At 37.0% G+C, this 14,241-nt stretch overlaps 1 protein-coding gene across 2 annotated transcripts; it reads left to right on the forward strand.

Moving 5' to 3' along the window:
- The first annotated feature begins 6 nt into the window (after positions 1–6).
- On the forward strand, positions 7–13,336 carry RPP40 (ribonuclease P/MRP subunit p40). Of its 2 annotated transcripts, none has more exons than XM_026843227.1 (8): positions 7–444; positions 1,456–1,600; positions 2,863–2,931; positions 4,327–4,422; positions 5,586–5,711; positions 9,725–9,923; positions 10,701–10,835; positions 12,682–13,336. In XM_026843227.1, exons 1-8 carry the CDS (start codon positions 343–345, stop codon positions 12,878–12,880), a joined length of 1,071 nt encoding a protein of 356 aa, XP_026699028.1. In that variant the 5' UTR covers positions 7–342; the 3' UTR covers positions 12,881–13,336. The 2 variants fall into 2 exon arrangements, with proteins under 2 accessions (XP_026699028.1, XP_026699030.1); XM_026843229.1 differs by having other exon boundaries at positions 7–289; positions 12,682–12,976.
- The last annotated feature ends 905 nt before the right edge of the window (positions 13,337–14,241 follow it).

The following is a 14,241-nucleotide window of genomic DNA, read 5'->3' on the forward strand; positions in this document are numbered from 1 at the left end:
GTGCTGCCGCCGCCGCCTGTCCGCCCCGACCGGGGCGCTTTGCTCGTGCTCCTGGAGGGTTTTTCCCGCCCTCGTCAAAGGCGGCCTGCACGCCTCTTTCGGGACTATAAACAGGAGGATAAAATTTAGCCCCGGTTGGCTGGGCGGCGCCGGGCAGCACCCCGGTGGGGGGAGGAGGCTGTGTTCCGACAGCGCTGCCTGGCAAGTTACGCAGGGAGCGGCGCCACAGATGCCTACTCCAAGCCGTGAGGGACAGGCTCAGTCCCTCAGCGCTGAAGCCTGGCAGCAGGTGTGCCCTGAAAGTCCTCTTTGTCATGTTGTCCCTCCTCCTGCCCAAGTATCATGTCGTGCAGGCACCAACAACTGCTTCTCTGTCTTGGACGACTTGATGTTGCAAAGGCCAGTTTTTGCCAGCTCGCTCTCCTTTCTTTGCCTGTTGCAAGTGTCTGTCAGGCCCTCTTGCTATTTCCTTAGTATTTTTTTTAGCAGCTAACTAGAAAGCTTTCTGCTTATGTGGCAGGCAGCCCACCTCTAGGTTGTTACTTCCCTTGTGTATGTGTGCAAAGGGAGATACATGCCTGTTGTCTGTGAGCTCCTTTGTTTCAGAAATTTTTTTCTAAGGGGTGAAGTGGGAAGGAGCAGGGGGATGAACCTTTATGCTGCTTGTGCATGGTTATTGGGAAGCTTGCTGTTTGCCTATGTAATAACCTCGTTTGCCCTGGGCTCCCAGGCCTAAGCGTTCTCTTGATCTATTGAAACACGTACAGGAAAGGTTTTAAACAAAAGGGTAATTAAAGGTAGACAATTGGAACAAAAGACCGAATGCTGAGTATAGTAAGAAAACCTAGGTGCGCATCACTTTTAAAAATCAGTTTCCTCCCTTAAATTAGAAACCTGCTACAGCAGTTGTAGCCTTAATGTACGTCTTCCGTACGATTTTTTTGAAAATCATAAATCTATCTTCAAGTTTTGTTCTACTCTCCTGACCTCCAAAATATTCTACAGAGGAGAACTTGTTGATTTGAAAAGTAGTTTAAATTCTACTTTGGTCTTTGTATTTCCGCTGAGATTACATAAATGCTTAGCCTACACTTTTAGTTATAGCTGCTTCCTGCAGCAAGGGCTGAAGGAAATGTTCCAGTGCGACTTCAAGTTAAATTTATAATGACCTGAAAAAAGATTGTTAGTTAAGTCATGCAGTGTAAAATCATGCCTTTGCATAACACCTCAAATGCTATCATATAGCATGTGAAATGCAAAAACCAAGTATTGTCTTTGCTGTACTTGGAAACTTTTTGCAAATTGATAAATTTTTGAGACAATAGCTTGTAATTATTTTTTCTTAATTTTGTTTTGATGTAACATACTGACGACTTCGAAAAGAAGACTTTTTCTTGGTTTTCTGCCAGAACGGATTTTAGGATGTGATTTACATTACAAATATGTTCTTAATAGGTGTCTTTTTTGATCCCTGAATGTGGCATACTACCTGAAGTGCTGAAAAGTACTATTGCAGATATTGGAGAGTACTACGTGGTGAGGAATTTGCCGATTCATGAATTGGTTGCTCACGAATTCATTGATGCTTTTGTGAAGAAAGGTAAGGAGGTAATCAGAACATAACAGATGCAGTAATAGTGTATGTTTTTCATAATACTGTAAAATCCATTCATTATTATTTTTTCTGAAAAGCATTTTAAAGGAAAAAAAAACTAAGAAAATTCTGTACTAATTTCTTTACCTGATTTTTTTTTTTCTGCTGTGTCAGCATTTGTTTATATCCAATGGGTCCAAAACTTCTGTGACTGCTCCCTCTTCATTTTTCTCTATTCCATCTTAGTTCTGTAAGCCAGCTGTCAAGTCACACCTGTTTATCTTCTACATCTCATTTTTATGCAGATTCCTCCATAAATCAGCTCCCTTTACCCTTTCTAATTCCTTCATATTTCAACACAGCTGTGTTAGCTGTGTTCCACACTAGACAAGACAAAAAGAGAAGAAATAAGTTTGGGGTTTTTTTTGTTTTTTTTTTTTATGGTGGGGCAGTGGTGTGTATTTGCGTTTGGATATTTTTTTTGCTGATGGAGCTGTGGCAGCTCATCCTTGCACAGTAATAGCAAAGATGATGTGAAGAAAGATGCAGCCTCTGCCCCGCCAACTTGCTATTGCGTTCTCAGAGCATGCTGTTTTCATCGAGCTGGCCGCGCTCATTTAGCTCATGATAAATGTGTCCTTCAGGTGATTGTCAGGGACAAAAAAAAGCTTCAAAGGCAAATAAGGAGAACAGAGAACATATGGGTAAAATAGGAAAATGAGACCCATTACTGTCTAAATGTGGGACTCTTTTTCATATTTCCTTTAGTCTCATTAATTGCTTTTATGTCAGTAGTTTTATGGAAGCAGTGCAACATTTGTATACCAAGTTTACAGGATCTGATTCCTGTATTTTTAAAAACAAAATTGGTTGTGGCAGATAATGCTACAAAATATATTTAGTAATGTGAACATCTTCCACCTTGTCTTCATGTTAACTAACAATAGGAATGCTTCTGGAAAAAAAAAAAAGGGGGGGTTTTCATTTGCTGGCTGGGGAAGGTCACAGGTGGAAAGAAAGTGTTTGCATATTGGGGCATATTGTTAATGTTATCTGTATTACAGGTCCTTTAGAAGGTTCATAAAGGTTTATAAAACTAGTAACAAAATGATGTTTTGAGAAGGTGGAAGAAAGTTGATGAAGATAAGAGTTTAGAGTGATTCAAATGGTATTTGGCATGTTTGATTATCTTGAGGTGAATCTTTCATATTGTCATGTTTGTCTTTAGAGACTATGTAATCTCATGGTTTTCTGCTTTACTACTAAAGGTTCATGCTACGCGCTCACCTATAACACAAAAATTGATCAAGATAATACTGCAGCTCTGCTACCAAATGGTATGTCTTGGTTTGGTTTTAGTAATGCAAATAAATTATGGTCTTGATTTTTTTTTTCCATTATGAATGATGTAAATAGGAAAATTTAATGCTTACCATACTTCCCAACTTATTAGAAATATGTTTGAATCAAAAAAATATTCATTTTAAATTCTTTTTTTCATTCATGCAGTTAAAATTATTTAATCTAAAGGAAATAACAAAAATATCATCTTCACTTATGTATAGTGTCATATTGTCAATACTTGAACTGTAATTGCAATTGTTACAGAGGATTATTTTTAATGAAAATATTGCTTTCTAACTTCTTGTTTCTTACTCATCTTAATTTTGTGGTTTGGTACAAATTCTGTTTTTATCAGCACTGCTTAGGAACAATTTTTAAATATTCAGTGTTTATTCTTTTGAGAATTATGTGATGTGTTAAAATACTGCATTGTGTTTACATCACAGTTTTATAACAATGTTCCATCTTGGGATTTTACATGCAGAGGAAATAATTAAGTTATTTTGGGCTTCAAATATGTATTCTTATTTCCATTTAACAATATATCAGATAGACCAATTTGTATTTCTATTATATCAGCCCTCTAGCCTAAGACTGTAATATGTCAGGTGTAAATTCAGATTCTTCAGGGTAGGAATTCTTTTATGTGCTGTTAGCTTAGTCTAGCAAAATGGATACTTGATAGTATGATACAGTTATAACAAGCTATGCACAATTAATGCAGAGACAGCATTAACAGTTCCTGGTGATGTCACTCTCTGAAATCTTCAGCAGCAGCCTTATTTGTTTGTAGTCTACATTATACTCGTACAGTAGAATCAAAAAACTGTAGTAGAGATCTGTTTTGTGAAATGCTGTACTGAGTGGCAGCTGCCAAATTTGCTTTATGAACATGGAAGTGGAGTTGTTCCAGTGCGTATCAGTTTATTGGTAATAAGCATAGTTTACTCAATGTGAGTAGTCCCACTGGAGTTGGAGGAATTGCTTTTGTACGTTTAGTTGAGCAGTGTGGGCATGACTGTTTACTAAATCAGGCCCTAGTGTAATGTAGTTTTCAACCAATGACACAGCAAACACTAGGGGACAAGTGGAGAGAAGATTGAAGCAATGAAGTGAGGTAGGACAGTAAAAAAGCTATGACTGTCTCTGGAATGATATTACACTTTCATTCTAGTTCATAAGACCTCTGATGAAAAACAGTAATTGAGTTCTAACATTTTTTCAAGGGTTAATCTGATAATCCCTTTAACTGGAACTAAGGAGTCTGGATTATGTTAGTAAAGCCATGGGTCCAAAGCTAACATTGTATAAGGTATACGGTTCTCAGAAGACTTCAAAGGGGGAACTAAATAGAAGATTATTTGTATTAAAGTTTGATTTGTTTATAGGAAAACTAATTCTATCAGTGGATAAGGATACTTATGAGGAACTTGGACTGCAAGGTCGTCCTTCTCAATATTCTGGAAAAAAAATAATGAGATATAGTAAGTATTATTTATATTAACAGTGCTAATTTCAGATCTGTCAGTGAAGCACCTTGTTGGAATGTTAAATCAGCAATAGTGAAACTTCCCTTTCCTTTAAAATTGGTTCTTGTCTAGGTCATATTTTTCCAGATGCAGATACAAGGGCTGCACGAAGAGGGAAAAACTACTTTTTTCAAATAAAGCGGTTATAAGGAAGCAGATGTGTGATCTTTTGAGTACTCTTTAAAATTTTTAATTTCTGGGTTTTTCTTTGTGGTGTTTATACTGGAGTGATGCAGGACTCAAGAATTTCTGTATACTGTGCACTGTATCTATGCCTTCTGATTTAAATCATTAAGTGGTAAACTAATTTAGGTAGAGCTTAATCTCTGCACACTATACAAAAAAAAAAAAAAATCAGTGAAGAGCCTCACCCAAGACAGCATGCTTGAAAGGGAGAATCGTTTTGACCCATTTAAAATGGTAATCTCCATATACCAAGTACTTGGAAAATGTTGTAATTTTTTAACCGCTGCAGAGGAGATATACAGAGTGTGACTTTTGTAATTTTTTTTGGTAAATAATTAAAAAAAAAATTAACACTATGCCATCTAAAAAGTATTAGAACCTGGAATAGTTAATAGGTAGTTACGTAAAGAGTTTAGAAGGGAAAACTTGTTATCTATAGTAAGAATTTTGGCAAAATAGGACATCATTTACTATTCAGTTTGTCAAGTAAAATGTATGATGAAATTTCTATCTGAAAAATAAATGTTTAGCCTAGGACCAATCATCTAGAAAAAACCAGTTGAAAAATCATCACTGCCATATATGTGGCTTTTGATGTTAGAAACTAGCTTCTTTTAGTACTAATAGCTTACCTAATTACCAAGATATTTTTAAGGCACTGTTTTGGGACTTCTGTCACTGCCATTACAAAATGGGCATGTCCCGGTCACTAGAAGGCAGTTTCAGATTATATCAAAATAAGGACAGCAGAAGGTGAGTATTTACATAATGGGCAGTCATATTTGCATAATCAAATAATTTACAAGGATGATGTATATGTGAAAATGAAGTTTAATGTTCTTTGCTTCCTTTCTGTTCTTTTAGTTCTTAATGAATTTAATACCGAAATGTATTTCAATTAAGTAACATTTTTTTTCTGTACATTTTTGCAGTTATAACTATTGACTTGACTGATTCTGGCTTTCACCCTGATAGCAAGAAACATAACAGAGTGCTTTGGGCCTTGAAGGAAAAGAAACCTTTAGAATTTGACTTCCTACTGGCTTGGTATAATACAGGTAATAAAAACTAAATGTAAAACTAAAATGTAACTTGACATGAAGTCCAAATATTTGTAGTTTACTGTTCTGTTCAGGTGATTGTCCAAATGTACTTTTAGTGAAGGGAAATGTTAGATTAAAATGTGTTTGGGTGAGGTTTTTTGTTTTTGTGTATTTTTTTGGGGGTGTGTGTGTGTTTCTTCCTACATAGCAGAACACTTCAGGAACACAACAGTGATTCATAGGAGACGCATTAGTTGCTTCATTTCCTTGTCTCTATGTTGCCCAGGCTTTCTGGCATAACTTTGCCTGTTTGATAGTTCTGCCTCTTCTTTATAAATGTGATATATGTAACCATTATTAATATGCATTTTTGAGTGTTTATTAATACATTTAAGTTACTTTGGTGTAGTACTTGAGATGGGGAGCTTTCATTTGAATTATAGGACACATACAGAGTCCCTATTTGTCATGTGCTGTGTACACACACAGTTTGCTGTTTTATCATTTTAGCCTCAAGCACTTGCTTGAGATTGGAGCAGAGTAAGAACTTGTTCTAAGAAATTGTATTGTCTCAAATCACCTTTCTTCTAATGTTCATTTAGCTACTGTTTTCCAATTACATTGATTTTTTTTTTTCTGAAGTTTAAGTATTGCTCTTCTTCTGAGGATCATTTTCCAAAGTCCTCAGTTGCTTCTGTTTCCTCAGAACAGGCTGCATTAAAGGATGTGTAGCATTTGCATAGAATTAGCAAAAACTACAGTAGTCAGTACTACAAAAAAATGTTTTTCTTCATCATAGCTCTGTAGCTTTTAGTGTGGTTCTGCTTTGAGTCACCACACTAGTGCAAAGGCATGTTAGAGAGGTCCCTGGGAGTGCTTTCCTATCTGCTTTTTACATTGTCACTCCTTCCTGGCTCTTCAAGACCGAGTCTGAGAGGGAGTTAACTGATCTGAGAAATTAAAGCTGATTGCAAGATCCTTTAGCAGTGTCCCATGTTTCACTTTTGTCCTTCATGTTTCTCCTCCCCCTTTTTAAGTACTAATTGTACAACAAGGATCCCTCCGTGTTTTTTGTATGAAGTTGTTTAAAGGCTTGCTGTTCCCATCCTTATAGTCCTCAGTAAAGAGTCACAGTGAAGACTGTTGCTACCATAAATGGTGACATAAATCCAGCTAAGGTGGTGGATCTTCAGGCTCAGCTTGCTTGTATTTATTGGCCCAAGGCAGAGAGCAGAATGCCTCTAGGGCCGCTGTGTTTCTTATGTTTGTTGCTGCCAGTATAGTGGCATTCAGGAAGAATAGCATTTCTTATCCTCACTTTTTAGTATGCAAAAACCAGATCAGGTCAGTCGTTTCCTGAATATGAAGTTAAATCTGAATGCCTTTCTGTGCTCTTAACACAAGAAAGACTCTTAGTTCCTTAGTACTCACAAAAATGAAACTTTTATAGATTTTTATTAATAGACGAGGCATCGTGTAGGTTCTGCTGGAAGGGAAAAGAGGGCTGTTTTTTGTCGAGAATCATTGTCTTCTGTGAACATTCTGCTTTCAGCCTTCCTGCTGATAACATGTTTCTTGCTGTGGCCAGCACTGCTGCAAACCTATAAACATTTGTGTCACTTCCCAAAACAGGATTTTTTTGTTTTCATACCCATTTTTCCCACTTAGTGGTTCTGGCACCAACAGGAACAGAAAAAGGGAAATGGAGTGTCTCATGTCTTTAATGACACAGGCAAAACAATCTTTTCTTCTCTTTTCTATTACTGTAATTTCTATGGCAATTTTAAATGTTTATTGGCTGAAATTTCACTCGCCTCCAAAAAACTTTGACAATGTGCCTGGTTGTTGTTGACATGGAAAGCTATGCTGTAACTAGAGAAATTGTTCTGTTGGAGTCTCGACTGTAGTCTTTGAGATACCCTGAAGTTAGGGCTATAGCTGAGGCTCCCATATGCAGCAGACATTTAAAATGTATAATTTTTTTATATTTGACTAAGAATTCTAGGGCAGTATTATACATTCTTTGAACCTGTTAGTGTAACAAATGCCAACAGGAAATAAAGGCTGAAGGAACATTATCTGTTCTAGCACACTTCAGACTTAATTATATCTGTACAAAAATACTAAATTAACAAGAATTCAGTGGCTGCCTGTCTTTATCACTGTGCCATTCAGTACTGGGCAGCCTTTTTTGAAGGATGGCAAAAAAGGATCAATCCTCCTTTTCCTACTCCCTGAAGTGATTGTGCTTGATGACATAAATATGGCTGATGGAGTTTAGGCAGTTCATAATTTTTGATAGCAAGTCTTGGATATTGTATTCTGTAATGAACTCTATTCTGTTCTTGAATTTCTTCTGTTCATACATGCCTTTCCTGTGTTATTTAAGTGCTAGTCTGGACTTCAGACTTTTCATAAATAAAATATTATTTCTTGGTCTCCTAGAAACCCATTGTTACTTTATAGAAATAAAATGTGTTATCTGGAATTTCAAATTTATGACAATTGATTCCACATCAGTTAATCTTACTGTTTCAAAAAGGAAGTTGGTTAGTATCTCCTAATTTGCAATGTGCTTGCTTAGGTTAGGTTTTTGGTCTAAGTTAGGTTTTTAGAATTTTATCTGCTGTTTTGGATCACTTACTAGAGTTGAAGAAACATGGCCTTTCCCACAAGTCCTTCACAGTACACCTGTTACAGATGTACTTTTATTTGAAGACTTACCACTTTTTTTCTTACAGGTGTTTTTTTCTTCTTCTAGTAAAGTGAGATTTGTGATGCAGTTTGATTTCTTTACTATCTCCCCTTCTTTCTTCAACCCTTGTTTCCCAGACTGTCATAAGAATTCCTCTTGATGTCACTGATATAAATCTGTTCTCAAACATGTCGCCTGCTCACTTTTCCACTATTCAGGGAGAATAATGTTCTGGGGTGGCAGACACTTTAGCCAGGTGGGTAGGAGAGTCTCTGGTCTTGATGACTAGACTTTCTCAATTTACTGTAAATCAAGAATTTTTCTTCAAAACCTTATGGTTCCTGAATTAAATTTGACATCACACCTAGGAAATCAAGTATGTGGCCTTTAGTGATGGGTTAAGACCTCTCAGAAGGACTCTTCTCCTTAGCTGAGAACTAAGAGATCCACTAACCTGATTGTGTGCCTTCTAGGACAATGAAAAGGGAAACTTTCTGTGGTTGTGAAGGCATGTTCCAGAAGAATTTAAATGACACTATAGCTTTTTGCAAAGTATTCCTGAGATCTGCAGAAATTTATTCTATAGGATGTTGTTCATGAATCTGGAAGCCATACTGTCTCTAGGAGGCAGTTCTTGGTGAACTAGTGATGCTAGGATCCCTCTAGACACTCAGTGGTTTTTGAGGGAATACTTCCTGAATTCATGTGAGCTTAGTTCCGTTTACCTGTTCTTACAGATGCATTATTTTTGTGTATCTACCACATATATCCTCCCACTCAAGCCTGAGGAATTTCTAGAGATGCTGAGCTAGAGATGTCCTAATAGTGTAAGGCGTGCATTGCCCTTCTGCAGCAGCATGTATCTGTGCATGAGCATGAAGGGGATGTTTATATGGGCAGTAGTAAGGCAAAATGTACTCTGGCCTCATGTATATAGGCAGGGGTATACTGTCAATGTGGGTGCCTTTGCAGACCACTTTGTCTTGGGGAGCAGTTAACCTGTTCCTGCTCCCTTCTGTGTGTGCCTTTTCAAGAACATTTTCTAATGAGTTTATTTTATTACTTGCCCAGTTAATTCTGCTTGTATTTTCTATTGACAGATCTATGCTTGATAGTTAAATTGTAAATTTACTGTGTTGTTGGATCTTGCACTAATTTTTATTTCCAGGAAGATGAGGAAGCTGAAAATTCTGTGACTTTTGCCAAAGATAACAGCATGTAAGCAGTTTCATGTGCTGCATTTTCTGATATACATATACAAAGGTTTAATGTATTCAGTGCTCCTTTTGTTTAGTAGTTTCATAACAGCTGTTTGTGGTGTTGTGTTGTTAAGGTGCAGAGGGATCAACATTGATGTCATACTTTTCAAAAAACCAAATACAGGCACTGAAGCCAAAAATAACGTTCAGCATGTTAAGGGACTTGCAGTGTCCAGTGTTACAAAGTAATGAACTACAAGGAAAGCCAGATGAGTCCTGCAGTACGGAAGAACTGTTCGAATGGCTAGGTGCTGTCTTAAGTCAAGTTAGCTTGTAAGTATTTGAATTAATTTGATCTTTAAATACATTTTAAGTATGGAAAGCCACAATGTACTTTAAGGAAGAGTTAAGTAAGAATTAAGACAGACACACTTTTGTTAAGTGGGAAGTCTGTTATGCCCTTAAGCATTTGTTGTAAGTCTTGAATAATTTATCTGTGTTTTTAGGGGTACCCATGTGTACTGGTTTTGCTTGGGATACTTAAATTTCTTCACAGTAGCTGGTGTGGTGCTGTTTTGCATTTATAACCAAAATGGTGTTGATAACACAGGGCTGTTTTAGCTGTCGCTGAGCTGTGCAGCTGGGGGAAGGAAGCGTGGGAGATGTTCAGAGTTACAGTATTTGTCTTCCCAACTCAGACATGATGAAGCCCTGCTTTCCAGGAGATGGCTAAACAGCTGTCTGTAGATTGGGAAGTAGTAAATGAATTCCTTAACTTGCTTTCTTTTCACATGCAACTTTTGCTTTACCTATTGAATTGCCCTTAACCCATGCATCTTCTCACTTTTACCCTTCCAATCCCCCTCCACTTAAGGGAGGAATGAGTAAGCCATGGCTGTGTGGTGCTTAGGTGCTTACCAGGGTTAACCCACAGCACCATGACATCTTGTGTATATTAATTGATTGGCCATTAGTTGCTTCAGTATTTAGATGATATACATAGTAGATACTACTTCTTTGGTACAAGTTTTGATTGCTAAAACTTCCTGTAGAAGATTTAAAGTATATTTATTTTAGTGTTTTGGTTTTGTTTTGTTTTTTTTTTTCCAGAGACAACAAATCATCTAGTTTCGTATCAACCTATTGCTGTCCTCAGCCCAACACAATAGTGGAAAAAGCTTTTCTGTGTACCATCACAGGCTTCATAATTCCTGAGAAGATAATTCAGTTATTGGAGCAGCTGTGGTAAGGGTTGACAGAAGTACATTACTGAAACATTTGTACTCTTTTTAATTTTCTAAATAATTTTTAAATACTACTTTACAGTAGTATTGTTGGAGGTAAATAGCAAAATACACAAAATTAAGATTTTTTTTTTTTTTTTTTTAATTAGGAAATGAACTGGAAACTTAACATCGGTATAAAAAAAACAATAAACGATTTTGGGTACTTCGAATTTGAAAATGCCTGCCCTATATTCTAGTAATGATTTTGCTTTTTATCTTAATTTCTGAGAAACAGTGACTCTACTGAGCTCCTACATTTTTCAAATTCTTCCTGTCTATAAAAATCAGATGCTCTCAGATATGTCTGACTTAGTATTTTTATCTACTGATGGAAAATATCATTGAAATCCCTTTATGATACCAAAAAGAGTATCACAAGATACTTCAAGGTTACTAAGGCATTGCGATAAACTAGAGTGAGTTTTTTGAATCAGGTGTTGTAACATAAGACGCTGGATAGTGATGAACGGGGTAGCTGTAGTTCTAATTCAGTACCTAAACTACATGATCCTAGTGTATCATGGATTGGTGTCATATTGTGTATTAGTGCAAATTCTGGAAGCTCCTTGCTCTCTGTGTGAGATGACACTTGAAGTGGCTGGTGGCTAATGATTATAGCACTGACTCATGACAATATTGCTGTTGCTTTATCTGCAGTTTGATTGCTACTCTGAGCAATTTTCAAGTTGTGTGCAGAAGCCTCCCTGGGCTAGGGTTGGAACACATATCTGCTTGGCTTTTATTCTCTACTGTCATGGTTTAAACCTGACTAGCAACCAAACACCATGCAGCCACTTGCTTACCTTTTCCCACCCTAGAGTAAGGATAAGGAGACTCATAGGTTGAGACAAAAACAATTTAGTAATTTAAATAAAAATTTAAATACTACCAATAATAGAACATACAAATGAGAAATGCACAGTGTGATTGCTCACCATCTGCTGATCAATGCCCAGCTCATTCCCGGCTAGTGATCACAGAGAAGAGAGAATCCTGAAACCACAATCCTGGAAGCAAGAGTGAGCTTCCTGATCAACCCTCATCTATATACCGAGCATGATGTTGTATGGCGTGGAATATTTCACTGGCCAGTTTGTGTCCGTTGCTCTGGCTGTGATCCCTCACAGTTTCTTGTGCACCTGTGTACTATCAGGACATGGAAAGTTGAAAAGTCCTTGATTTCTTAGTAACAACTAAAAACATCAGTGTATTATCAACATTCTTCTCATATCAAATCCCACACCAATCCAAAACACAGCACTGTTCTAGCTACTAAGAATGGGGGAAAAAATTATCTTTATTCCAGCCAAAACCAGGACATCTAGTTACAGCCAGACATTATCTGCTGCTCTTGATTATTTGTAATCCACTTTCTTTCTGGTGGTAAAAGTATTTGTGTCAAGCATAGCCTGACTATGTTTCTTCCTCCAATGTCTTTTTTTGCCCTGATAACAGCTGTTCTCAGTAAATTTTCTATTTTCTGAAAGACAATGCATGTTGTAGGGAATTCAGAGCAACTACTTTACAATTTAGAACTTTTTCTAATTGCTGTAACTTGCAGGTTGACCATGTCTAAAAGTATGGTAAGAATAATCAAGAGCCAATCTTATTTCATTTCCTAATGTCTTCTGATGGAATATTTTCTTTTGAATTTATTATGTAGTAAAGTAGGTTTCTTTAAACTGTTAATTACAGATTTTCAGTAAAGTGCCTGTGTCTTTGAGTTTTATTTTTTTACTTTATATTGTATACTTGAAGATGCTATTTCATTTTAATTATTGATTACCTTGTCTTCTTCCTTGCAGTTCCTACTTTGATGAACCAAAACTGGCATATTGGCTGACCTTAACTGTGCATGGCTTTGCAGACAGCCCTGTTTCCTGGAGAGAAAGTGAACATGGTTTCCACAAGGGAGGAGAGAACTTGTACAACTTTGTCATTTTTAGAAATCTGGACTACTGGCTTCAGATGGCTGTGGGAACTAATGATGACTGTCCTCCATAAAGCTACATCTACAGCAGTTTTCTTGTAATTCCATGTTACTGTATAGACACCTAATAAGATAGGTTTTATAAAAATAATTAGGTAACAAGTTAAGTACTAAGAGGCTGTATATGTTTCTCCATTATTAATAGCCCTTAAAGGATGACCTACAATGGAAGGAATGGATTTTTGTTTCTTCACTGTCATACAGTGCCTTCTGAAAGACTTCACAGTTCTAGCTTTAATAAAAGATAAGGGTTTGAGAGTTCAAGTTCTCAGGAATTGACTGCAGGTGGCTTCCTCTTACCCAGGAGTAATTTTGGAATTTGAAAGTTAGTTTTACAGATTGCTAGCTAAAATATTTGGGAGGAAAGCTCATTTTAGGATTTAGTGTTTTCTTTCTTTACATTAAAGATCTCTAAACCCTTCAAATTCATGTTTAAGACATTTCAACTTGCATGCTGGTGAATAAAAAAACCCAGATGTGTTCTCCATAATTTGGTGGGGGGAGGAGAAAAAAGGTGAGGAGAAGGAGGTATGTGACAGTGGGAGGAGCACTCATTAAACACACCAAAAGTAAACGTTTACTGACCTGTTTTTTGGATTTCACAGATCACAGTTGGTTATCGGAAAGAAGTTGATTTTTACCAGTGATGCAAAACGCTGCTGCTTGCTTTCCTAATTGACCTACACACACACACTCACACCCTGACCACTGCCAAATCTCTACTTTTAAAAGTAGCTTGTGGTTCTTCCTTACGGGACAACTCATGGAGCTAAGATTTCACTGTCACAGTACTGCATACACATTTGTGGGAAGAATGCTGTGGATTACGTTCAAACAATGCAATTGAACTGAAGCACGTTTCATTAACAGTAAGCAATAATGCTGAGAGCGTAGGCAGCTATAAAGAATCCAGGTTAACTCCTGTTGAAATCCATGAAAGGTTGGATGGTGGTTTAGGGGTGTGAGTAATAGGGGTTATTTGGTTTTTGTTTTATGGAGTGGGTATGTATCATTAAAGTACATACCAATGCAGTGCTAAAATGGGAGTTGTTCACTTGATGAAGCAAGAGCTTGGTAATAGAAGTTAGGGCATAGCTGTAGTAGAAACATCAAGATCTCTTGTCAGGGTGAGTGACACAGAAAAGCAGAAGGACCATGGGAAGCAGTTGAGCTTTCTTTTTATCTCTTTATTAGCTCTCTTCAGTGAGGAGAATCATCCTGGATGGTGCTTGTCATACACCTCCATTAAACATAACCCCTTCTGCTCAAGTTTTGCTACACGTTTCACAGTCACGACTCTGATGAATATCAAACACCTTTCCAAATCAAGTTGTTTTTCAAAACTATCTTGCTATGAGATGTTTCTAGTAGGTTA

Source organism: Athene cunicularia (genome assembly GCF_003259725.1).
Source record: "Athene cunicularia isolate RWA chromosome 2 unlocalized genomic scaffold, athCun1 chr2_part1, whole genome shotgun sequence".
Lineage (NCBI taxonomy): Eukaryota > Metazoa > Chordata > Aves > Strigiformes > Strigidae > Athene > Athene cunicularia.